Below are 26,992 nucleotides of genomic sequence, written 5' to 3'. Positions count from 1 at the left end.
TCTCTTATATAGTTTTCATCTCTCTTTTGGGGGAGGGTTTTTTCCCATCGGGTTTTTCTCTCTTTCCCCGCTTTATGAGAGATTTCATTGCATTGGTTTGCTTTGCATTTGCATTTGTACATGGGTACCTAACATGGCCTAGTAGTTGGGACCCATCTTGCATTGTTTAGTTGAATTGTAGACTTAAGTGCATTCCCCTAAGTTGCACTTAAGGGGGGGTGTTGGTGTAATTAATTATTCATGTTGGATGTTATTACACCTTACTTAAGTTTATTTAGGATAATGCATTTCATAATAGTTTGGGTATGAGACACTTGGGTGTTTGTGCCACATTGGGATAGTGTGTGTAGGAAAATTTCCACCTTTTGTGGTCTTCTTGTTACATTCCACATTCGGTGGGCGATCCACCTCATGTGGAATATTTTATTGTTTCTCCTATCCACCACACCTATTTCCTACCTACCCTTGTTTCTTATTGAGCCACATGTCATGTTTGTGTGCTCATATATCCATATAGCCTTGCCTATATAAGAAGGCTCATATTCATTGTATGTAACAACAATTGATCATTTTATCTATTGATGAGAATACAGTTTATTCTTGTCCTATATTTTGTCTCTCTATTTTGTATTTTTCATTGAGCTCTTGATCTTGGCAAAATCTCACAGTCTTGGTGTAGCTATGTTTGGTCGATTAGGGACCCGAAAATTGGTGTGTGGATAGGTTATGATGTTTTGAACAATCTTCCTTCTTGTCAGAAAAATTCATTTTATGATTTGAGGGGTCAAATAAACCAATTTCTAAAGACTGCCCTGCCATTGTTGTTGCAAACACACTGTGTTCAAACAAAAGTTTTTTAATCTCAAATTCCTATTGGCTCCTATCTTTGCATCACCAACCTGGAGTGATCTAGGGTGCAGTTTGGTTCATCCAAGTGCCACTTCTGGACATAATTCTGAAAATTTCTAAAAATTCAAGGAGTTATGACTCTAACAAGTGGTAATGATAAAAAAATAACTCCAATAACTATTTTCATTTTTCTAACCAGTTTGTCCTTATTTGATTCTCCATTCAACTTTTGAGGACACAAGTCACCACCAAATTGGGTGATTCTTCAATTCTCACCAAGAACCCTAATTTACTCCTAACAAATTTTCAGTTTTGTACTGAATACTATAAATTTGGTGAATTCAAATCAAGAATTTCAGAGTTCAAGGTATACATCTCTTCTGCAGAAGATATAAATGATATTAATGTTCACAAATGACCAAGAATAGGTTGAATTGACTGGAATGCACAACTTTTACAATAGTGAAGTACTAGGGCAAAAAGGGCCCTAGACTCAAAACAAAAACAATAAAGCAAAGAAAAGGGAAAAATCAAAGAAACAAACAAGTGGAGGTAAACCTAAAATGGTAACTGGAAAGAAGTACAAATATAAATAGGTGGCTAAGTGAAGGACCCCACAAAGTGATGGGAGCTGATGAAGACCAAAGCTGGTAACCAAGGCAAGAAGCAAAAATCAGCACGTGTCTGTACTATGGTATTGTTGTGACCATTTCACACATCGCCCCATTTGAAATGGGGACCCCCTCTTTTTGCTCGTTTTTGCTCGCCTTTCGCTTTGCTTTTTAGGGTTTTGGTAGTTCGTCAGTTGTCTGGATTTAGGGTGCCTTAGGGTTTCCATTACTGTCTTTTTAGGCCAGAGTCCAGTCAGTTTTGAGAGCTTTTTGAGCTTCCTTTTGTAGGATGCAATTTTGAATGGAATGAATTCGCCAGAATGGTCTATTTTCAATTGGAATTTTGACTGCAGAGTCTTAATTTGTCTAAGTGTTGATGATGAAAATGTGAATTTTATTCAATTGAGTAATTTTGACCTAAATTTTGAGTTTTTTGATATTTGATCCTCGGCATGGGGAATGATTTGTTTTTGCCTTGTGAAGTGATTAAACTTGTGAAATCTTGATATTTTGGCCTGTAGGAGCAAGATCGCTCCTGTCCCTCAGTGAAGGACCGGAGCTCAAAATCAAATATTGCTTTGTCCTTGCAGGATTTTAACAACTTGACGATTTGAAAAGGTCCAAGGAGATGCATTTTACCAGTTGAATATAATTTGAAGGCACAAACATGAAGAAAGTGGACCAAATTGCAAAAATCGCTCCTGTCCCTCAGTCAGGGACCAGGGCGAAATCCATTGTAGCTCCCGTCCCTCTCCCAGGGACCAGAGCGAAATTCTTCATAAGGCATGTTTTAAACAAAGATCAAGCAAGTTTTATGTTTGAAGGCAAGAAAGGAGGTAAATTGAACTCGTTGAAGACAAATTGAAGATTACCAAACATCTACAAGGGACCCAAATGCCTAAGTTCGCTCCTGTCCCTCAGTCAGGGACCAGAGCGATTTTTGCCTTAGACAAATTTCTTGCCAAGTAAGAGTAAATTCCAAGGCATGGATGAGTGAAACGGAGTACTACAAGACTGTTGAAGATAGATTTTGACGTTGGCAAAGTGAGATGAAGCCTACAAGAGCAAGATCGCTCCTGTCCCTCAGTCAGGGACCAGGGCGATATGATGGTTATATTGCCTTTCCTCCAAGTTCAAGACACTCCAAGACGAAGTACAAGGTGGTGAGGACGTTTTAAGGCATCTCAATGAAGAACGAAGTATCCAAGGTCGCCAATGTTGAAGGAATTACACCAAGACACCCAGTTCGCTCCTGTCCCTCAGGCAGGGACCAGAGCGAAAGTATTCAAATGAGGCTAAATTTGGGTTGCTATTCACATTTTGAATGTTTGAAAAAAAGTAAAGGATATTGTTTTGCACTTTGAAGATAATTGCAAGTTAGTATGATGAAGATTTTGCACTAAATACCCTAGTTCGCTCCTGTCCCTCAGGCAGGGACCAGAGCGAAATTTTCATGAGGGCTTAGATTTTGAAAGTTGATCGCGTATCAAGTGGCCGAGAAGGACCAAAGGACTTCATTTTACGCAATGAAAGCAGTGGCAAATTGATGAAAGCAAGCATGAGCACAAGACATTCAAAATCGCTCCTGTCCCTCAAGCAGGGACCAGAGCGATATTCATCATATTGGCCAAATCCTTCCAAAATCACGTTAAGTCAAGATCATACGAGGTGGTAAAGGGTCTAAGGCATCTTAAGAAGGTGATGTACAAAGGTTCCAAACGTCAAACAACTATCAATGAAGCCAAGGAAGCTATATCGCTCCTGTCCTTCAGGCAAGGACCAGAGCGATTTTCATTAAATCCTTCATTTTCCTTCAAAAGCATGTCAAAGCAAGGGCGCACAAGATCAAGATCGTCGTTTGGAAGCAATGAACGAAGAACAAAGGTTGAAAGATGGCGAGTTTTGACTAGAACATGGAGATCGCTCCTGTCCCTCACCAAGGGACTAGGGCGATAATCCTCCAAACATCTATATTCCTTGTAGAAGTCAAGTGAAACAAGCGTAGAATGAAGAAGTGATGTTATTTTTCGCCTTATAAAGAGGATTGGTGATTAAGGGAGCGAGATCAAGGAGAGAAACACCAGGATCGCTCCTGTCCCTCACCAAGGGACCAGGGCGATATATGCTAAAATACTTGTTATCCTTCGAAGATCATGTCAAAGCAAAGTTGCAAAAGGTTTAAAACATCATTTGGAAGGCGATACAAAAGAAGTGAACGTTAAAAGGTGACAAATTTGAGCTAGGATTCAAAGTTCGCTCCTGTCCCTCACCAAGGGACCAAGGCGAAAAACACTCAAATATCAAATTTGCCTTGTAAAAGACAAGTAAACTATGCGTGGAATGAAAGAATAAAGTTGTTACTTGCCTTGCGATACAAATTGGCAACTTAGAAGGCAAAGACCAAGGAATAAATACAAGTTCGCTCCTGTCCCTCTCCAAGGGACCAGGGCGATATCACCTCAAGAGGCACTCATTTGCAAGGTCAAGTCACTCAAGTTCGAAATCCCTTACAAAAATGCCAATTTCAACGTAAAGGTAGAGATGTTGAACGTCAAAAGTGCAAGAATCCAGGCTAAATTGAGATTTCGCTCCTGTCCCTCAATCAGGGACCAGAGCGTGAGGTTTGAATCTTCCCACTTCTTCAAATTTTGGCGCTAACAAGCATTTGTTGAATTTATTTAAATGCTAAAATCGATAAAGTTTGAAAATTCAATTAAAATAGCATTTAAAATATAGCGCAAAATATTAATTAATTATTTTGGCCTTGTAAAAAATCGAATTTGTTAATTAAAAAACGATGGCAATTAATTAATTAATTAAAAATCAAATGAAGCGCTTGGATTGAAAGGTCGGCCTTTTTATTTATTTAAAAATTGTTTTAATTACCTCATTTTTATCAAGTCGGCCTAAGGTAATTGTGAGAGGTGAGCGCTTATAAAAGGGAGGTGAAAGATTTCATTTTCACATCATCATTCAATCATCCCTTTGCATGCGATTTGGAGAAGACAATTACAAGGTGCGAAATTCCATTCAAAGGAGAAGTGCGAATTGTGTTTAGAGAGTGAGAATTTAGCATAGTGGTGCGAAGCATTATCAAAAGGAGAGTACGTGCGAACCTTAGTTTCCATTTGAGCGAACTTGCCAAGGACATTGAAGATCACGTCAAAGACTCCAAGGGTGGCGAAGTTGATAAGAGGGACGTTTGCTTGAAGATCACGTGGAAAAGACTATCTAACGTTAATTTTTTCCTGGGCGAATTCCTCTATTTTGCATTCTAGAGTTAGCTCTCTAGTGAGGTATGGCGATATGGTTTTATTGTTTTAATTTTGAATTGTTGATCGTCATTGCTTCAAATTTTGAATTTTGAAATTTTGAATTCCAGTTGCTCAATCGTTTTTTAGGAAATGATAACTCAGGGACTTATCTTGAAGTTTCCTATAATTAATCTAATCTATGTTATGCATTGCAATATCCAGTTACTTATTGTGAAATGTTGTGTAGGTATGGCAACCCCGAAGGCGGGAGCATCCACCAGTCGTCCAGCTCTCATGAAAGAAGATCAGAAGACCGAAGAAGTGGAGACCAAGATCGTGTCGAAGTGGAGCAACATTGGAGATACTAACTTGGGCAACTTCAGCACGAAGAAGTTTCGAGATGTCCCTTACATTGGCAAGCCATCACCTGTCGCCTGGAGGATAATTGAAAGTGGCATCATTAAGGCGGCCGGCTTCCCTCCAGCAGTACAGTGTCATGAGTTGATGATCGAGTGTGCTCATCATTATGATCCTCAATCCAGAACGATCGTGTCCAAGGAAGGAAACACTTTGGCGTATCTTTCAGAGGAAGCTATAAGTGAGGCTTTCCATCTTCCGGAGCACAGAGATATGGTCTACAAGAGCATAGAAGGAGCCAGGTCAATGTATGAAGATGATCCAGATGCTTGCCTAAGCATCATTAACAAGAACTGGTTACTCAAGAGTCGTCCTCGCCTGAGTAAGGTACCGAACACACCACACAGGATTGATTTCCAGGAGGAGTACAAAGATTTGATTACAATGCTCAACCGAGTCACAGGAGCCCCTCAGGCTTTTTACTTTGAAAAGTGGATGTTCTACTTCATTCAGGTGATAGTTCAGGGTAAAGGAACAATTCATTGGGCTAGAATGATTAGCCATTACTTGGACGTACAGTTGAGGAGACTCAAAGCTACCAAGTCCTTCCACATGAGTTCATACGTCATCTATGCCTTGATCAGGAGCTTCGAGTACGCAGGACTACCTCACAGAGGAGTGATTGGAAGAGGACCCGGCGAGGTCAGAGTTTGTGATTCCTATGTCCACTTGCATCATCCGCTAGGAAGCAACTACAAGTTAGTTAATGATACCTTCATGATGAACATCACAAGGACGTTGCAAGGTGGGATTCACAACAGATTATCTCAGGATGCACAGGAACTAGTAAAGAGGTACGGTGCTTGGTTTATCCAATTTCCGAAGTTTACTTATATCAGAGTTCATGGATGTCCTTCACCTCCATACATGTTGCCAAGATATCCGACAGACAGAATTGTGTTACTCGAGGTAACAAGACAGTTGGCAGCTTATGCGAAGGCATTCAGACACAGACATGGAAATGGAGTTCCGGTACCTATCATATTGGGCAATTCAGTTGAGGTATGTCCTAATGCTTTAGCCATGGATGACGCAGAGAAGGAGTTAGCTTTGTATTCTTTTCCATTCTTTGCTTTGAGGGAAAGCTTTGATCCTCATGGATATATAGAGGAGACAGTCGGTAGGAAGTTTAAGCATGAGTTCCAGATAGAAGATTTTATGATGAATCTCTTGGATGATCTTGAAGTAAAAAGGAAGATACATTCTAGATTGCCTTTGGATTTCATCAGGAAATGCAAGATTTACAGAGTGGCCGACCAAGCTCAGGACAGTGGCAGGCATCTCCAGTCATCCTATGATCGAGAAAGAAAATCAGTAAGGTTAGATTGGAATGAGCCCGACGTCGTGGATCTAGATGCTTTGATAGCTCCAGTCTTGTCTTGTACTCGCAGATGGGTTGATGTGCAGCATTAGAAGTTGAGAGAGCAAGGCATAGCTATGACTTTCACTTTGGAAGAGAGGCCAGCCGAAGGTGGAGCTAGTGTAAGCGAAGGTAATCCTAATCCCAGAAATGCAAATGAAGGCAACCTTCGAAGTGCAAGTGAAGGCGATCTCCATCCAAGAGGCTCGAAGAGGAAAGAGAGACCTGGAAAGAGAGAATCTTCCAAGAAGAAACAAGAGGCCAGCCGAGATCGTTCATCCAGTACATCTTCTCGACATGAGAAAAGGACACTTGAAGTGGAGGAGTCTATGGAGTCGATGGTTCATAATGATAAAGAAGGATAGGTACCTCAAGGATCACCAAGTGGATCTCTCCAAGATTACGAGTTACATGAAGACAAGAACAATGACGAGGTAACATCTCCTCACAGAGAAGAAGAAATATTGCATAAGGAGATTCAGGTTAGAGAGACAAGATCAGCTATCCCAGATTGGTTGAAGGAAAGATTAACGAAGGTGATCGTGATAGAGGACGAAGACAATGTGATTGATTTAGAAAGCCTTGTTGGACATTCTCGGGAAGTGACAGAGAAGAGAAAGGCTACCAAGATGTCCAAGATGATTAGAGATGAGACTGGATCCAGAAAATTACAGATAGCTACACCGGCAGTAGACAAGTATGAAGGTGAGATCTTAGCAGAGGAATATGATGTAGAGACATTTGAGCTAGGTCCATCCACAGCCGAGCAGACACTAGATGATGCCACCGATTCCTTTGAGGCATTGAAGGACAAGCTTAGAGAAGAAATGGAGAAGAGTAAAAGGCTTGAGAGGGAGGTCGGTGCATGGAGAACATATTTCAGCCATCTCAATCAGCCTTTAGGACGTCAGGATCCAGCAAGATCACCTATACAGGCACTTCCCCTTCAATCAATTGGTGAAGCAGAGAGATTCAGGAATATGGTCCAGCGTATGAGTACTTGGATGGATAAATCTCATACAGTTGCCGTGGAATTTGCAACAAGGATGATGAAGACTATTCATAGGGCTATTCAGGTTCTTGAGATCATCCACAATTTGATGATAACGGTAGCCGCTTTTGCTCATACCAAGGATGTTATCATTCCTGTCTTGAAAGTAATTAGACAAACATCGAGGAAGGTCTTAGCGCAGGAAAAGATTATGGATGGAGGACCTCACAGTTTACTTCAGTGGTCAACCTTACTCCAGATGAAGGAAGTTCTCTTTGAGGACATCAGTACTAGGTGCAGTCATGTTGAGGAGGTGATCAATCCGATCCAGGATAGAGTATTTGAGGTACTTCGAACCATTCTTGGCAGGAGGATCGAAGTTGAGACAGATGTGGATTTGCAGGAATTGGAGGATAGGATTAAGGTCATCTTTTGCAAGGACATCAATATCACAGATGAGCAACAGGATCAGATGTTTGCTACCATGCTCCTGATTGAAAAGACTAAGGAACTTGAACTTACATGGGACGCAGCTCTTCTAGATGCATTTGATCAGGTCATCCACTTGGAAGAAAGAATGAAGAATCTTCTTGAGATTCCAATTGCTGAGATCGAGGGAATCGTATCAAGATTCATTGCATATGCTAAAAAGGAGCATTGGAAAGGGAATAAGATTCTAGATGAGAGGTTGTTATAGATGACATGGCACCCTAATTGTCGTTGGTCTATGTCTCCTAGATTTTCGTGCCAAATTTATAATTGGCTATGCATTTAATGTTGTGCAATAAAAGGGGAGCTTTTGTAACAAACCCTAATTAGGGTTTAGGTGTCATGATCTTGACCGTTGATCTGCTTTCAATCTGGACCATTCATTGTAATTGAGGATGCTATTTATACCCTCATTTTCATTTCATTTGTGATAGAGATAGTGAAGAGATTAGAGAGAAAGTTTGATGTATTAGAGAGATTAGAGTTAGAAGCAATTTTACTTTAGTAGCAAGATTGAGTTTGAGGAAAGGAATTCAAGCAATTGTTGTACATGATGACTTTGAAATCAATGAAATATTGAAGTTATGGTGTTTTGTTGCAACTTTCTTGGTTATCTTCATGGTTGTTCAATTCATTTGAATCATGCTCAATCAAAGTAGTGTGTTAATTTGAAGGACATAGTGTGAGACTTGATCTTTGGTAGGATTCGCTTTCCATACCACTAGCTTCTTGCTGATTGTAGGAACGCCTTGCGTGGTCAACTGGAGATATTTGAATCACTTAACCTTCAATCATTATTGTATCTTGGATATGTACCTTCGTGGTAGTGTCTTTGATCTTTGATGCATTGAAAATCATTTCGTTACCTTAGAAGATCGCACCAATTTCAATTAAGTTGTTATTTTATGGCGAAATTGAAGTTGGTAGAATCTTGCCAAGTCTTGTCCACATGAAGTCATTCTTAGGGTTAGATTAGATTAGACCTCTTGCAAACCCTATCCTTTTGTTATTTTTTTGAAACCTTCTTTAGTTTAGTAAGACTTTCGGAGTGTAAGGCCCCTTGAGGACACAGCAAATCACATCATACCGCTGGTGCTTATCCACACATAGAGACCCTACTAACCAGAACATTGGAGTCATCCTAACTGATCCTTCATGCGAATCTTCAGCAGTTAGAGACTTTATTCAAGAGAGGATAAGATGCCTTTAGGTATTTTATTCTATGTATGATGGTGTACAAAATACACGTCAACAGGTATATAGAGATTGTCCTTTTTCTATGCACTTTCAGTTGCAATAAAATCCTATTTGTTCAATCATTTCAGTGGGTTCATGGTCTGGCAAGTGATGGAGATTACTCTTGTCTATCACACATTTTCAATTTCTTTTACAAATACATTAAGGAGAAACTGCAGTATCTCCATTTGTGGTCTTAAATTTTTTGTTGAGAGACTCTCCTCTACTAGGATTGATGAATATCGCTCTTTGTTACTGGATAAGTTCTTATTAAAGTAATATTGTAATATTTAGCATATAATGGTCATCTAGTTAGTTTTAGGAAGTTACCTTTTTGTCTTTTATTCTCGATTGTTTCTTTTATAGAAACATTGCTTGTACTCTCTATTTAAGGAGTTTTCATCTCCTTTGTAAACAACATCGGATTATCATTTCATGGTATTTGAGCGGGTTAAGTCTTTTTGATGAATAAAAAAATTAAAAATCCATGGGTATTTACGTAGAATTTATTTCCAAAAGTTTTTTACAATTTTTTATGAAAAATCTTGGTGGTGTTGTCACCTAAAAGTTTTTTCATAAGTTTTGACTATTTTAAAAATAAAATCGTGGGTTTTTTTTGAATTTTTCATGAGAATTTTTTAGAAGGGTTTTTTGACTTTTTTTCTGAAAAAAAATTGAGGGTTCTATTGAAGATTTTTGAAGGTGTTTCTTGAAGGGTTTTTGGCCATCTTTTTGTTTGTGGGTTCTTTCTTTGTCGGAGTTTCTGATTTTTTTCCACAAAAAATCACGGTGTTGTTGCTTTTTGTTTCCCACAAAAAATCATAAAAAATCATGGAAGGGTTTTGCATGATTTTTTCCATAAAAATTGGGGAGGGTTTTGCATGATTTTTTCCTAAAAATCATGGTCATGGGGTTTTATAGTTTTTTTACATAATGAAGGTTTTTTTTTTTTTTTTTCATAAAATTGTGTGTGATTTTAGCATCGCATCGAGGGTGTGACGATTTTTCCACAAAATCGTGGTGCTGTCTTACAAAAACTTTTTTTGACAATTTTTGGACAAAATCATAGGTTTCAGTATTTTTGCCGATTTTTTATCGACAAAAATTGAAGTTTTTTGAGAAGCTGATCTTGGTTTCTGTGTCTTTGGATAGCGGGAGGGATAGCTTCGGTACCCAACATCATATTGGAAGGCAGCCAAAGATTCAACACAAGAAGAAACCATTGTAGTTGGCATCGAAGATCATGGGTTGTAAACTTGTATCGGTTGGTTGTAAAATTTCGGGACAAATTTTGTAGTTAGTGAATGACCATTAAGGGAGGGTATTAAAGTAATATTGTAATATTTAGCATGTAATGGTCATCTAGTTAGTTTTAGGAAGTTTTTTTTTGTTGTTCGTCATCTAGTTAGTATTAGGAAGTTTCCTTTTTGCCTTTCGTTCTCAACTGTTTCTTTTATTATGCCGAGAGGCATCTACAATTACATCAAAATGTCAAAATGTCCGTAAACAAAAATCCATTTTTGAAACAATTTGACATGCAAATGATGGGTAAATGCATGAAATATGCCATGTTGTGGAGGGTGTTATTTTATTACTCCAAATAAAATAGAACCCTTGCCACTTGTCTCCAGCTAGATTCACAGCTTTTTGCATGCAGGACTTTAATAAATTTGTATTCTTGTTTAGTATTTTAGAAGAACATTTATTTTACAGATGATTCTCTTCTATTATAAGATATCTCTCGGCATATTTTACATATATTTTTTAAATATAGGTATACTAGTAGAAACATCACTTGTATTCTCTATTTAAGGAGTTTTCATCTTCTTTGTAAACAACATTGAATTATTATTTCAGTTCTGAAACCTATTACTGTGCTTATGGCTTGGGCATTTTTCTTATCTGCAAAGGTAGAAGTATATCACTTTGAAGTATGAGTGAGTCAATATGGGAGATATGTGTCTTTCACATTTCCTTCAGCAGCGATTGTCTGTTTAAAGGGCTTCGTAGTAAATAGCACTAAGCACATTGGTCTCATGTATTTCTGGAAAGCTGAGATTACTTCCTATTCTATAGCATTGATGGTATCCTACTAATGTAACATTAGAATTTTTTTGAAAAGTAAGTGTTTTACAATCTCAACTTTAAAGGACAAAGTTAAAAACATATTGCCCCTTTTGGAGATCCAAAGCTGAATTGAACAAACATTGTTAAGCTTTGAAGGATAAGATTACATGAGAATACTTTGCCGAAGATTACCAGGTAGGTTATATATTCCATCCAAGATTTAAAGTTATTCATTTGATAGGATAATTTGGAGGTCAAAGGTCTATGATTTTCAGTCTGACACATCTATGCCTTTTTTATCGTTTTTACTTGGAAGGAATTTTATGGGGTATTTAGCTCAAAAAGATTCCTATGGTTTGAAAAAGTTACACATTCTTCTACCACAGCAAAGACTATCTGTTATAGTAAATAAATCTTCTATTTTTCCTTGGTTGGAGGTGTATTTATTTTCTCTATTTATGAATGTGAGGTACCCCCAACATAGCAATTTGAACAAACACACACACGCACACGCAAATGCACACCCCCTCCCCACCTCTCGATGCACACACACAAACGATACAAACACCTGGCTTCAAAGCATTTGCACCCGTTGTGTATGCCATTCACATGTTATACTCGTCCTAAAATAACATTTGAATATTCTGATGTTTATTTGTAATTATATATTTACATAACTAATTTTGTGCGCACCAAATTTTTTTGGGGGTCTGAAACCATATATATATTAAAGCCAATCAGGTGTGACGTTGCATTGATGTCAGATGCATTGCATGGCTTCAGACCTCCAAAACCTGGGTGCACACAAAATTATGTATGTAAATAAATAATTATCGATAAACAACAGAAATTTTAAATTTTGTTTTAGGATGAGCATACCATGTGGATAAGGGTACATAATAGGTGCAGCCATTTATGTAAATTCGATTTGTAATGGAAGCAGGAAAAAGTACTGCCATTCCTTATTTGGATGTCTAATTAGATTGCCTCAGCAGAACATTTCTTCAATTAAGCAAAGATATATGATTTTACAATGACAAAAGATTTGGACTTGATAAATATTGCGGGGATGATAAGAGGTATGATTTTAAATCCTGGTTCGTTGGTAATTGAGGATTCCACTAGTATTAAAGCCTTGAGATAATCATTAAAACATTCTGATTTTTTAAATATATTTTATTTTTGTGTGATTGTTCACTTTGTGGGGCTATTCACTTTGTGGGATGGTAGATGCACTAAACAATCAAGGTTGGAGTTTGCAAGGGATTGTGCATAAATTGCTAGATCGGAACTCTATCATAGTTGGGCATAAAGAAAGGCAGGATTTAGGAACGCTTATGCGTTGATCTAGCAAAGGCAGAGATCCACCATTCTTGTGCAACAAAGGAAAGTTGGAGTCTAATGTACTTCATGTATAGATTGAGAGACAAGGCAGAATTTGAGCTACCTTGAGCATAAACTCTGAAGATCGGAGATTCTTCATGTTGTCTAGGCATTAACCCCAAGGTTGGGATTTCACACGTCGCATGCATAGATTAAAGGGGTGAAACTTGAGTGTTTGGTATGAAGGCTAAATGTAATATTGGGCTAAATTACAAGGAAACCTTGCATTTCCACCCCTAAAATAATCAAAGTACCTCTTATCTCCTCATGACTCGTTCACAACAATTATTACAACATCTTGCATTTTGACAACTTTTGACAATTCAGACATCATTTTAACAACTTTGACAATTTTGACAATTTTTGACAACTTTTTGCAATCCACTCTGAATTCTCGCTCTTGACACTCAATTATGGATTCCTTACTGTGAAACAATCAATTTCATGTACTACTTAAGATTGGCTCGTGTCTGCAATTTACCATCTTTCATGTCCTTACATTCTCTCAGCATCCTGATGATGGATCATAGAGTGTGATCCAAAACGTTGATTCAAAAAAAGGCACACAATCAAAACCAGAAGCATCTATAGAATATTAGTATGGATTGTGGAAATCAGATTATTTTAATTGATCTCACCTGTTTGACAAAGTGTTGCACTATAAGTCATTCCAAGGGTCGCTCGACACACCTCATTCTCAGATTGACAAGACAAAAGCCTCTCACAAACAAAGGTTAAGACTACGACTATTGCCAAGCTAAGACAACTAAACTAAAACGCCTAAGCTAACAAGCGAAGAAGAGGGGTTCCCATTTGCAATGGGGCGATGTGTGAAAGCGTCATATCATGTCCTTCCTTTTTAATTGTGGGATATCTGTTAGGAAAATGTTATAGTTAATTGCAATCCTAATGTCTAATAATGCAGTCAAGGACTGGGGGCCTGAAGTTAGGTAACCAGTCCATGCAGCTTCACACACCTTTCTAATAACAGCAGCAACCAGTTACTGTGGTTTAGAATTATTGAAACCAGAATAACAGTATTCGATGATACCCAGACCAACTTCTATTTGGCCTAATGGAGGCATTCAACCCAAGAAATGAACATGACAGACTCACAGAGTACTCAGAAAGTTCAACCTTGGAAAGTTTAATTCCAATATGGCATGCAGCCCAGTAACACTAAGTTACAGGCATGTAGTCATCGACCAACACTTTGAAAACCCAAAAAACAACACACATTACAGCTGCAGGCATTCAACCTACCCTGAAAAGAACATGCAATAACTTAGGAAATCATTCCAGTTATGATCAACATCAATGGTATGCAGGGACTATCCGTTTTTTTGTATTCTCTCAAATCTTTGAATTGCAGTGGGCTGCTGAGAGTTATATGCAATGTAACTGCTACAGTCTTGGTTGCCATAATGAAGTATGCCAATTTTAGACACAGGCATAGGGCTTTGAATTGTCCAAGCAGTCATGACAGGTGGAAAAAGAAGCCCAAAACAGGATGGCCGCTCCTTGGGTGCTAACTGCCAAGTCAAAGGAGTCGAATGTCCAACAGGTCAAGGAATATTGAGCTGTCAATGTAAATTAATGCCATTCTTCGGGTCTGCAGGGGCGTGGAAGTAACTGTCCATTATCAACATAAAGGATACTTGTCATAATCAATAATTGCCAATGATAGTAATAGGCCTCCAGCAGAATTAAAACTGACTCCAGGGTTGCAGAGCATAAAGTCCATGTCCAGCATAGGGTAACTGTTGCATCCACATATAACAGTTTGCCATGTGAGGTGGGTGCTGCACCAATCAGATAACTATTAGTGCGAGCACAGGTTTGTAACCACAGCAGCTGCCAAACTTAGGAGTAACACCCAGGATTTCAGGGATTAGAACTTAGACTCAGAAACAGGAGTCAAATCACCATTACTGTAGTTGCCAGCCGTTAATATTAGTGCTGGGTTGAATTTGACCAGCAACAAGGTGTATTTAGGATGGAGAGCCCAGAAATCAGCAGAAGGTTAACATTTAAGCCTAGCAACAGGCTATTCCATGCTCAGGAAAGGAACACACACGGACAGCAAAAGATCAGCAAACAGGACCTGCAATACACAGAGAAAAAGAAACCAGAAAAGTAAGGCCAAAATCGTTAGAAATATGCTTTTGACTATGCAGGATTGCACGAGCCCTGGTTCCCCCTGCATCATCTAATTTGGATCTCCCAACATCTTGGAATGGGTGCTTGGATGCCCATGTAGGTGATTTGGGATATCATTATTTAATTGTTCTCCTCGCAACTTGCAAATATTGGTTGTGATGGCATTGACGAGGGAGGTGGAGCATGATAGCAGCAGTTACAATTGACTTGATTTCATTTACACCACTTTCCCAGTTTGAGGTGCTAGGTGGAGTAGAGAATCTTTGCATGTACTGTGGGGTCCACAAGGATAATGAAGTGCCACTTTTGGGGATTTATGCCCATGTTACACATTGATAAGCAATGCTTGAGGAATGTTGTTTTCTATTCATGGATGCATTGATTAGTCACATTGGGACATTGGGTTTTTTTCCATACTGGGTAGCCACAGTTTTAGAATCCTCTTGTTGTTTCCTCCCAACTCTTCCCTATAAATTTAATGTAGTGGATAGAGATTTCATGGGTTACTATAGGTACATGGGTGCTATCAGGTTGAAGGAAGAAGTTTGTTGTATATGTACGCTTGGATTAAAGATTAATACAGACTTGTACTCTCTTTGACGGTAGAGTTTTTTCCTAAATGGGTTTCTCTATAAGTTAGTAGGTCTAGCTATTTTGCCACTAGTATCTATCTGGTCCAGTTTGGGTTGGATATTGGTGGAAAGTGGAGGATGGCTTTGTGTTTGTATTGGGTACAGCATACATGTGAGCAATGTGTCAGTAGCAATGTTTTTATTTAGGTCATGTCTTAATTGGAGCTAATAATTGTTTGGAAACATTCCCTTTTTGCTGGCAAAATGCACTCAATTTTATCTATGGATGAAGCATGTTTGTTGTATACCATTATTATATTGTTGGAAAAGTGATGAAATTTCTTGTATTGTGTGAAATGCACCTTTTGATGTGACTGATGATTTGGAGTTTGCTCTTCATGCGAATCCTAGTTTGCTGCTTGTCCAGCCCTTCTTTTTCTACACTTCTTATACTTGATTCCACCATTGCTTGAAATAGATTCTCACCTCGTAGTATCAAAGTGATAGTGGAACTATTTATTACTATTTGGAAACAAACCATATGTTTCAGCCTTTGACTTCATTTTCCATGATCTTGTAATGTCCCCATTTTAAAATAGGATTTAATAATAAATAATAATAGACATAAAATAACAAAAATATAATATGATATAATTAAAATGTAATCAAGTTAATGAATGGTCAAAAGGTATGGAAAAAAGAGTTGTCTCTCTCTCAAACATGAGATTAAGAGAGAGAAGAGATCACTTGAAAAGGGATAAGGAGGAGGGAAAGAATGAACCAGGCTTGGAATCAAGGAAGGATTAATGGAGGAAGAAAGGAATGGGAAGTAGATAAGGTTGTCTCTCTTTCAAAGGGCAAGAATTATGAAGGGTTGTACTATTTCAAAGAGTGCTAATTGTGTGAGGTTGTGTCTCTTGCCAACGGGCAGGCATGATGAAGAGATGTGACCTCTCCCTCACATAGGAAGGTTGATTTGAGGAAGAGATGGAAGGGAGATCAATTTGGAGAATAATATATTATTCTCAATAGAAGCAATGAAAAGTGGTGACTTAATGGTTATGGAAGGTGGTGCCTCAATTCCTATGAAAGGTGGTGACTCCTCCACCAATAAAGTATAAAGGAGAGACCATTTAAAGAAAGGGCAGGAAGAAAGATGGAATAAAATATATAAGGCATTAAAAGCAGATTTAGGTATTGAGAATCTCTTAGTATTGGGGTTTGACTGTCAATACTCCATCACAAATAAATCTTTGTTTGCTTGATCAGCGAACCCAACAAAGCTAGGTCAACCAAGGGCAGTATGCCTTTCTAGTTATATGTAGCAAACTGTATTATAAATATGTGTGCATGTTCTTGTGCATGTATGTGTGTGCGACATGTGTTTAGAAATCATATTTATAATAAATATAAATGTAATATTGTAAAATGTATAATATATTATATTTATATTTTTAAAATATTTAATGTATTACTGTTTATATATATGAACTTGTACCCATTCTTTGGGGGAAAGATTGCTGCACTGGCATACACAAATCCTGGAACCGTACCCATTCCTATATTAGGATTGGCAGCTTAGGATTATCCATATACTTCTGGTTATGTGTTGAATTATGGTGGTTTGCTGACTTTATATGCTTTCTCCATTTCTATTTCATTGGTTAATACATGAACACATTAAAATTTATACACTTAAATTGATGTTATTGCTCCAATTTTTCATTCTATTTTTCAACAATATCTAGGCAAAGAAGGAACTACATGTATGGGTGTTGGTAAGTTCAAGTGCTAGTGGCTTAGGTTGACCTGTACAGATAAGATAGTTTTGTGTGGATGATGATGTTAGTGATCGAAGTTAAGTGTCTCTTGTGATTTGCTGTAACAACCCTGGTTACATTAGTGCTCTAGGAACCTATGATCTTAACTTTCCAAAGGTAGTAGGCACAGAGGTGGCTTGGTGGTTACAGAAGAGAATCAAGATACATAATACCTGCAAGCTAAGTCACAAGGTTCGAATTCGATGGCCATGAAATTTGGATGAAATTCGACAAGGGAAAAATTTGAGAAAAAAAAATTGGATAAAATTCACCTTATATAATTTTGTTTATTTTTAAATATATGTATATTTCTAATAAATTTGACTAGCTGATGAAGCAGTTGCAGAGTGAGACCCAGCAGTTGCAGAGAATACCTGCAAATCGCGACCGAGCAGTTGCAGATACAGAGAATACCCGCGACCCAGCAGTTGCAGTCTTGCAGATACAAAGAATAGCAGCGCTTTATAGAGAAAATCCACCAAAAATCTAAAAAAAAACCCTAAACGCTTTTTAAACTTTAACTTTAATTTTAAAAAATGACGTCATGGCCGTACGAATTTATGGCCGAATTTGAACGAATTTTTCATAGAAGTTTGGAATTCGATAAAAATCAAGCTTCATCCTTGAAAATCGCCAATTTCTGTGACTTAGCCTGCAAGTGTGAGCACTTTGTTGTACTTTAGTTCATTTATGAAATATTTATTTTCTTATTGCATGACCAGGATCTTGATTCGTGATTACATTTGGGGTCTACATTCGTCTAGTGTTCTGTAGCTGCTTTGGAATAGCAATGGATTATATATGAAACTGGAGCTGCCTTACCTGCTTTTTGCAATGTCTGTAATAGGATGTTCAATAATTGAACTCCTGCAATGTCTTTTTAGCTGAGATTGTAATTGCATCATTGTCCAAAAAACGGACTTTAATTGTTAAGGTCTTCTCATTCCAAATTGCTTATTTTTTGTCTCTCTTTATGACTTAAAAAATGAATGACAGAGAAAGCACATTGAAATCTAGTAATGCAGTTTCCTGACTAGTAATTATAGTCAAGTTATTTTCATGCGAACAGGTCTCTATGTAATTAATATTGACTGCTTGTTTCTGTATCTAGTGGAAGGACATTCAAATGACTATCGGATTTCAACATGTAATCATTCTGTATGATTCCATGTCTCCTAGTGAGATGTAACATCAATTATTTATGATATAGCTTCCTATGTCAGTCATTTACAAACGATGCACACTTAAGCTTGAAAAATCTCATGTCGATTTCTCTGTTCTTGTTGTTTCTTCACTCGAGTAGCTTAGAACATATTTTGGAATTGAAGGCTTATCAACACTATATTTAATCTTGACTATGTGCGTTGGATTTTTCCTAAACAGGTAGAAAAAGGAAGTGATATTCTCAAGCTTCCAGTGCAAAATCCACTCTGCAAAGAGTTTTCTTCATCTCATCTTACTTGGGCCAAGGTGGAGGGACATAATCATACAGTTGAAGATGTGGCTCTTATACCTTATTCCAGAGTTGAAGATTTTTTGAAAGGCGAGTCTGAGAATGTTGAATGCCCTACAAGATTTCGTATTGAAAATGGAAGAAAAAAGTCAAGATTGAGCAGCTCAAAAGAGCGAAAGCCTGATGAATATACTGAATTTAGACTGTAAGACATTTAAACACAATATTTGTATTTCTGTTTCATTCAAATGATGCCAAATTCTTGGTGTTAACAAATCTTTATGCTTCCAATTTGTAACCAGTTGTCTTGGTGTTGATGTATATAGCTATTGGTGTGCATTTGGACCTGATAACTATGAGGAGGGTGGAATTGCGTTGCCTAGCAGAAAGTTTAGAACAGGTGGAAGAAAACGGGCTGTGCGACCACAAGCAATGCGAGGCTGCATGTGTCACTTCATAATTAAACGCTTGTTTAGCCAACCATCTACTGCTGTAATTGTATATAACCAGCGACAACATGTTGATCGTACAGGTTCAGTTTGCCATGGACCCCTTGACAGGAATGCTCTTGCACCTCGAACCATGACGCATCCCTATGTCCCAAATGAGCTTCGCCAACAAGCCATGTCAATGATATATTTGGGAATTTCAGAGGAAAGTATATTGCAGAAACACATTGAAGATTCAGAGACATTTGGTGGTTCTGCTAATGGAGGTGACCTGGCTTCCAAGTTTGTACAGAAATTAGAGATGGTTATTAGAAGGTCCTCGTATGAATTGGATCCAGATGATCTATTGAGTATACGGAAGTGGATTGAAAGACATCAGAATTATGTGTTTTTCTTCCAGGATTCTTCTGATACAGATCCCTTCATATTGGGGATTCAAACAGAGTGGCAGTTGCAGCAAATGATTTGTTTTGGTAACAACAGTATTATAGTAGCCGACACAACTTTTGGAATCAACAAGCTCAAGGTTTGTATGACTTCATGTGAGTGCTATTTTTTCTTATGAATAGATTTGAAAAAGGTAATTTCATTTGATGTTTTCTTTTGCATGTGCAGTATCCTTTGTACACTCTTCTTGTCTTTGATTCAAACCAACATGCTCTCCCTGTTGCATGGGTCATTACACCTAGTTCTGCTAGTGATGATGTCCGAAAATGGATGGGTGCACTTAATGATAGAATTCGTTCAAAGCATCCCTCGTGGAAGCTGAATGGCTTTACAGTTGATGATGCAGCCACAGAGATTGCTGCCATTAGGTGCATATTACTGATTGCCTTGTTTATGATTATCTAATTGTATTTTTTTTTCAATGTTTGAGCTTGATATTTTCTTAATTTGTCTTTGTATATGCTCTTTAGAGATGTATTTCAGTGTCCTATATTGCTCTGCGTGTGGCGTGTCCGTCGAGCATGGCTTAAGAACATCACAAAGAAGTGTAGCAATGTAGAGGTACGGCGGGAGATGTTTAAGCGCCTTGGGCATATCATGTATAGTCCTTGGACAGGTGTTGATTCTGTAGATGCCATCGCAGAGTTTGTGCAGGATTTTGTAGACCAAAGTGTCTTTTTGAAATACTTTAAATTGAAGTGGATGCCCAAAATAGGTGGGGATAACATCTGAATCCTGATTTTGTGGTTTTTTTTTTAATAACACATTAAAGCAGTTTTAAATAATTAATGCTATTTCGATGATCTTTCCTGTCCTAGAGATGTGGCTTGCTGCCATGAGAATTCTCCCAATTGCAAGTCAGGAGACATGTGGAGCAATTGAAGCATACCATATTGGACTGAAGGCTAGGTTATTTGATGAATTGGACATGGGTGCATGTCAGCGCATTGATTGGTTGGTACACAAGCTAACTACTGAAGTGCACTCTTGCTATTGGCTTGATCGATATGCAGAAGAGAGCGGCTTGCTTGGAAGCATAAGAGAGCAATACATAAGTCCCACGTCATGGTACAGGGCACTCCAAATTCCCGATACTGATGTTATCTTGGATGATCAAGATCTCCGGTATGCAAAGGTTATTAGCCAAAGTGATCCCACACAAACACATGTTGTCTGGAATCCTGGATCAGAGTTTGCGCTTTGTGATTGTTTGTGGTCAATGCAAGGCTATCTTTGCAAGCATGTTATTAAGGTCAATATGGTCTTTTGCGATCGTCAGCTGGCCCAGCCTTCAATGGCTTTTCACACATACCATCATGTTTTGCTCAATATGTGGCATAATTCGCCTGATGACTCAATTGCTCTTGACCATGCTTCAGCACATGCTGTTCAAATGCAGCAGAACCTTAAAAAAATAGTTGACCTTTATGCTTGTGAAGGTGTTTCCTCTATGGTTAAGTCATTTTCTATTGCATGGATTGGAAAGAAATGTAGAACATCTAGACTTAGAGCTGTTACAGCTGGGCATGAAGATTCAATGGGCAGGATTATTGTTGCACCAGATCAAAATGATGAGCATCAAGATTCAATGGCTGGGAATAATGTTGCACCAGATCAGAATGTGGAGCATCAAGATTCAGTGGTTGGTAACACTGTGGCACTAGATCAGAATGTTGATATTCAAGATCGAAGTGGTGGGAACACTGTTGCACTGGGTCAGAATGCTGAGTGCCAAGATTCAATGGTTGTAAACACTGTTGCACCGGGTCAGAATGCTGAGCATCAAGATTTAATGGATGGAAACACTGTTCCACTCGGTCAAAATACTGTTGTAATTCAAGTTAGAGATTCATCTACCATAAATAGAAAGAAATGGAAAGTAAAGTTGAAGGGACGAGCAAAGTGACATATAAATTATGGAGTTAAGTTATGAATAAACAGATTTGTCTGTGTGAGTTCTGTTGCTTCCACTTCTTGAAATTTTGACCTTTTATTCACTTTAGGCTTCAGTATAGCATGCAGTTGGTATTGCTCAGTCGTGTTTGTGAATTTCTCTGTTTGAAAAAGGAATCCATCTTATGATTGAGTAACTACATAGGATAGCCACCTACAGATTGTGATTGCTTCCCTTGGACTGAATCCATTTGCTGCCCATTTGTATGTTTTGAGCAAATTGTTTTCTTATTCCTCACACCAAACACAATCCTTGATATCATATTCTACAACTCATTCCTCTTTTGAATGCCACTCTCTAGAACACTTGAGGCATTATATCCCTTCCCTTCCCTACAATTTGGGAGTAAATCCCATCTCTTTTAACAATTGTATCAATTATTTTTGTTAAGTCCAATTTCGACCAGCTCTGGTTTTTCATCTTCCTCATTTGACAGTTGTCTCTATTTCTTTTTATAAGTTTGTCTTTTGTGTGGTCTCCAATCATGCACAACTTCATTTTACTTATCAGGAAGGTTTATATATGGTCTCTATAAGATCAGTTCACTTTGATAATTTCTTCTACTGTTTTCTGCTTTAGCACTTGTATCTAGCCCAAGAGACATCGTTGATATTTCCTGTCTTATTTATTTGAATGTTGCTTATCATTAACAATTTTAGAATAGATTTCTAAATTACTCCTAAGAGCTCCATTCTTGATGGAATGCCTCCTTTCAAGCTTGTCAAATATTAGTCTTACATGCATCTATTATCATGAACCAATTGACTGCAGTGCCTTTGTAGTGTGGGAAATCAAACTAACTTTTGCTTTTCACTAGTTTCTTGGTTTGCATGCTCAGTTAGTTAGAAGTATGGCCATAGTATAACAAAAATTTCTGATTCGTGGAAAATTCAGCAACTTAAAAAAATCTTTAATTAAAGAAAACATAAATTAAAAAAAAAGACTTAAATTTTATGCGAAATATAACTACTAAATTTATCAAATGAGTTTGTTGGTGGTGCCCCTTGCAAGGCTAGCACCATGCTTTCTAACCTATCTAGCTTCCCTCCAACCATAAATGTATTGGCTATATTTGCTTCTAACATCAATAGTTAGCTTCTTCATCTTCCTTTCTTTCCATTATTGTTGATCTCACTCTTTGTAACCACACCCTAGATACAGTCTTAGGCTCAAAGGTACTTGTTGTTATGTATTTTACGCACATGCGAACACAGAATAAAATACCATAAGTATCTTATCCTCTCTTGAACAAAATCTCTCAAATGCTGAAGATTAGCTTAAGGATCACTTGAGAAGACTCCAAGGTTCATGAATTGCAAGCAATGACGGGTTATCTTCAAGGTTTTCATTCTATCACATCGACATGGAGAGATCATAAGATGGCGAAAGAGAGATCGTGCAATCACTCCAAGAAACACAAGGATGGAAGAAAGACTTAGCTACATCAATACTTCCCATCATCACTACTTTGAGTGAGCTAGATAATGTTGAGTATCAAGAGATATCTCTCAACATCCCTTCATGGTGACAAGCCAACTTTACAAGTGCAAGTTGAAGCGGTGTCCTAGTCATCATCCTAGTCACCACTCATCAATCAGGGAAGGTCTACATCAACATGTTTAGATACAATGTATTTGATTCCTCCACGATGGCACAAACTTCAAGGCACCTACCTTTATCATCTATTGGTCATGCCAAAGTGTTGTAATTATTTTATTGGCTGAACTGAGTTTGTTGTAACAAACCCTAATTAGGGTTTTCATTGTAAAATCTTGGCCATTGATCTTAAATTGATCTGAGCCATTAAATTGTATTGAGAGCACTATAAAAGGCTCAAACTCTTCATTTGTAAAGGTTAATAGTTAATAGTTGGAGAATAGCTAATAGTTAGGAAATAATAGAATAACAATTAGAATAGAAGTAGATTAGGAGAGGGACGAATTTTTGGTATGACTTGTAAATGAGATACTCTTTTCATTGAAGTTATGGTGAAATTTGTTATTTCAACAGGCTTCATGGTTCTACTTCTCAATTTATTTTCATGTTGATTAGATTGAATGGAAGAAGTTGAATGTATTTATGTGGAATCCGCCTAATCCATACCATTGGCCTCTTACTGATTGTGAGCGTGCCTTGTGTGGTCAACATGATTGATATGAGCATAACTTCGAATCGTTCTACACTCATTGCTTATGCATTAACTTGAATGGTAATTGATGTTTGATGGTATTGATTCAAATATCTTTGAAATATCCTTAGAAGATTGCATTGAGCTTATGTCAAATTGTTCAAGTTGATGGTGAGACCTCGCTCAATAGGATTCCATCTAGTCATTCACTCATCTTCCTACATTTTTAAGTTTAGAATAAACTCTCTCGAACCCTACCTCTTTTGCCCTTTTTTAATCTTCCAATTGAGTAGATAGGACCTAAGCTCCAACAAATCAAGCATTCAGGCATTCGAATGTAAGTCCCCTTGTGATTTCAACATAATCACATCAACCAACGAGCTTATCCACACGTAGTGACCCTACATTCATGAACCTTGGAGTCGTCTCAAATGATTGTTAAGCTAATTTTCAACATCCTAGAGATTTTGTTCAAGAGAGGATAAGATACTTATGGTATTTTATTATGTGTTCGCATGTGCGCAAAAAACATATCAACAGTACTAAACTATTACTTGCATTTGATCTAGTATTGGGCATAAGCCAATAAGGTCACAAAAAAGAAAACACAAGGTATTTAAACCCTCTTTGACACCATCTGCCCAAAAAGAAACTTAAGCTCTGACACCTCTTGATTCAAAAACCACTGAGTTAATAACCCTAGTGATACACCAATAGTGGATATCTACAACTAGGTCTGCTCGTGGTTTTTCAACATTAGTGTCTAATCAGTTAAATAACTTGAAGCAGCATTAACATTTGAAATAATGTAAGGAAAATGCATTAATAAAATAGAGCACAAGATACAAAACATCAAGAATCCTTTGAAGAAAACCCAATCAGGTGAAAAACTTCATCAAGGGCATGTGATTAGCATCCTATCACTAATTTCAGTGTTGTTACAAGAGACATAATGCCAATAATGGATTACATGAAATTGTCCTAGCTATAAAGAATCCCATATCTTTACTCTACTAGTGTTTGGTAGTCCTATGCAAGTCTCTCTCTATCTCTCTATTCTCTACAAGCCTCTATTAGAATTTCTTTTGGAGCTAGCTAGTCCCTAGTTCCTTGCCATTGACTATTTTCTCTACTTGATATGCTCCTTCAACCATTCTTTGTTGAAGTATACTATTGCTTGGCATTCCCCTCACTGCCCTTCCAACTTTTCCATTGGAGGCAGATGATTGCCATGGGAGGTAATTCCCATGCATGCAACTACCAAGGTACTCAAGAGAAACATGGCTAACATCATGTGTGGAAAGTAAAAGACCAAGTTGAATGCCACGTTAGTGTGGATATACTCCCAACAAAAGACATATAATTTCCACCAGCAAAGAAGACGAACAATCCACCTAAAGGAAGAAATCAAGCATTGTCTAACTGATGAATCTCACAGAAAAGACGAATCTTGTGTGATCAATTCTAATGTAGAGCTACTCCTTCGAATAGGCTTAAGGTGGTTAAACTGCCCCTTCGTAATCATCTTCCCCAAAAGGGCTTCCAACTGTTAAATATGTCTCAGATTGGCTTGTAACAAGTATGAATGAAGATGATCGACTCTATACACATCATGGTGAGATCTCAAACAACCACTGAATCTCCATAGATCCAAATCTCAAACCTACACTTGATGCCCACCATTTTTCAACATATGTAGCATTGCTGAAAGCAATACAAATTGCTCTAGATATTGGCTTTAACAGAGGACTCACTTCCATTGACCTTTAGCATGTTGGGGGAACACTCGTAGCACCTTTCTGGTCATTTGTGGCACTTTTCTAGGCATTTATTGCAACCTGTTTAACATTTGGGGCAAACTTTAACTAACTTATAAAATCCTATTGCCTAGCTGTAGCAATCTATGGTCTACTTGCAGCATGGCTGGAATAGCCCTTAGACACTTGTAGCATCTTATGACTATGCTACTACAAAATGACATAAACACAATACCACCCAATAAGCTAGGACACTCAACAAAAACCCTTACACTAAAACCTACTCAAGAGACACACATACTCAAAATCACCTGCCCTTCCTTATAAGACACCCCAATGCTCACAATTGACTTCTACACATTCACATCATTGATGAACTCTCCCACCCTGAGGCTACCCTACATTGGTGAGCCCCTACCAACAAATGTAAGTGCACACCATAGCATATAATTCATGCCTATGTCAGACCCTGTGCATCAAGCCTCTATAAAACATGAGAAGTGTAAAATCTTGTCCACCCCCAATCTATGATGGCTACGTGAAACATGTAGTCTCACTAAAACTTTTCGCACATCACTACAAAATGTTTGAAAACTTCCCACCACACGATATTAGAGAAACTCAAGCTCTTCCTGTTTACAAATCTTAGGAATTGACGAGGTCAAATCTGCACCCTCCACATCAACCATATCCTTGCCCTTTACCTTCCCTACATTTTCTTCCACCTTTATCTAAGCCATCTCCCTAAGCTAGTCCATGAGAAAGAATTTTAACAACCAGAGCTTAATACTTGCATCTACAATATAGTAGAGTAAGTTCATGAAAAACACTCCAAGGATTGCCACCTTGGGCCTACTGAAAGCTTCCAAGCTCTTATCTCCAAGGACACCTTTGACATAATCTAAATCAACTTTGGATTCATAGGAGAAAACAATCTTCAACTGCCTGTCAAAATCAAAGCCACAAACCTTGCTCTCCTTCCCCTTTCCCCATTACAAGCAACACCAAAAGAAAAATCCTCCAAACATCTTCACTGGTCTTAGATTGCCTCTAACACATAAAACTCAACTAATTAGCTCCTTCCCACATGTATGAGATCTTATCAATAAATGGCTCCATCATACTCGAGTTAAACAAATATTGCCCATAAACTTGCCAATCCGCTACAACCCCCTCTACCAAGAAATAATACACCATTTCTTTGAGGCCTTTTGCATGCTTTACACATAGTGTAAACATTAAAGAAACATCACATATTGAAAAATAGTGGCCCCAAACAAAAAAATCTTTTCAATTTTGAAGACTCATGCATTAGCCTTACAAAATCACTCTATTGGATATATCATCATGGAAAGATGACTCGATTTGAGAAAACAAACTTAGGTCTTTACCAGGTCCGTATCTTGGTTCTTGAAAAACTATAAAAGGGAACAAGCGACCACTCCTGCAAAACCTTTATAGAATATTGGAGATTTGTATGAAGCAAATGAGGCACCATAAGCAAGTTGCCCAGTGCACGACACAAATAATGGTTTTTTCACTACCTCTATGGATTAAGGGGGGATGTCACAAGAATGTACATCATGCTAGGAGTA

General features: G+C 37.9%; 1 protein-coding gene across 2 annotated transcripts in view; it reads left to right on the top strand.

Annotated features, from left to right (window-relative positions):
- LOC131071190 (uncharacterized) overlaps nucleotides 1–21,528 on the top strand; it is a 70,151-nt gene extending 48,623 nt beyond the window's left edge. For both annotated transcript variants that reach the window (XM_058006913.2, XM_058006922.2), the window contains 5 exons: nucleotides 18,593–18,867; nucleotides 18,989–19,637; nucleotides 19,727–19,926; nucleotides 20,029–20,273; nucleotides 20,377–21,528. In XM_058006913.2, the coding sequence (XP_057862896.2) occupies nucleotides 18,593–18,867; nucleotides 18,989–19,637; nucleotides 19,727–19,926; nucleotides 20,029–20,273; nucleotides 20,377–21,464 (2,457 nt within the window). In that variant the 3' untranslated portion in view covers nucleotides 21,465–21,528. The remainder of the gene's footprint in view (nucleotides 1–18,592; nucleotides 18,868–18,988; nucleotides 19,638–19,726; nucleotides 19,927–20,028; nucleotides 20,274–20,376) is intronic.
- Nucleotides 21,529–26,992: the final 5,464 nt, after the last annotated feature.

The sequence above is a fragment of the Cryptomeria japonica genome, chromosome 1 (genome assembly GCF_030272615.1).
Source record: "Cryptomeria japonica chromosome 1, Sugi_1.0, whole genome shotgun sequence".
NCBI classification, from domain to species: domain Eukaryota; kingdom Viridiplantae; phylum Streptophyta; class Pinopsida; order Cupressales; family Cupressaceae; genus Cryptomeria; species Cryptomeria japonica.
The sequence above is the reverse complement of the archived record's forward strand: the minus strand, read 5'-3'. Positions and strand labels throughout refer to the sequence as shown.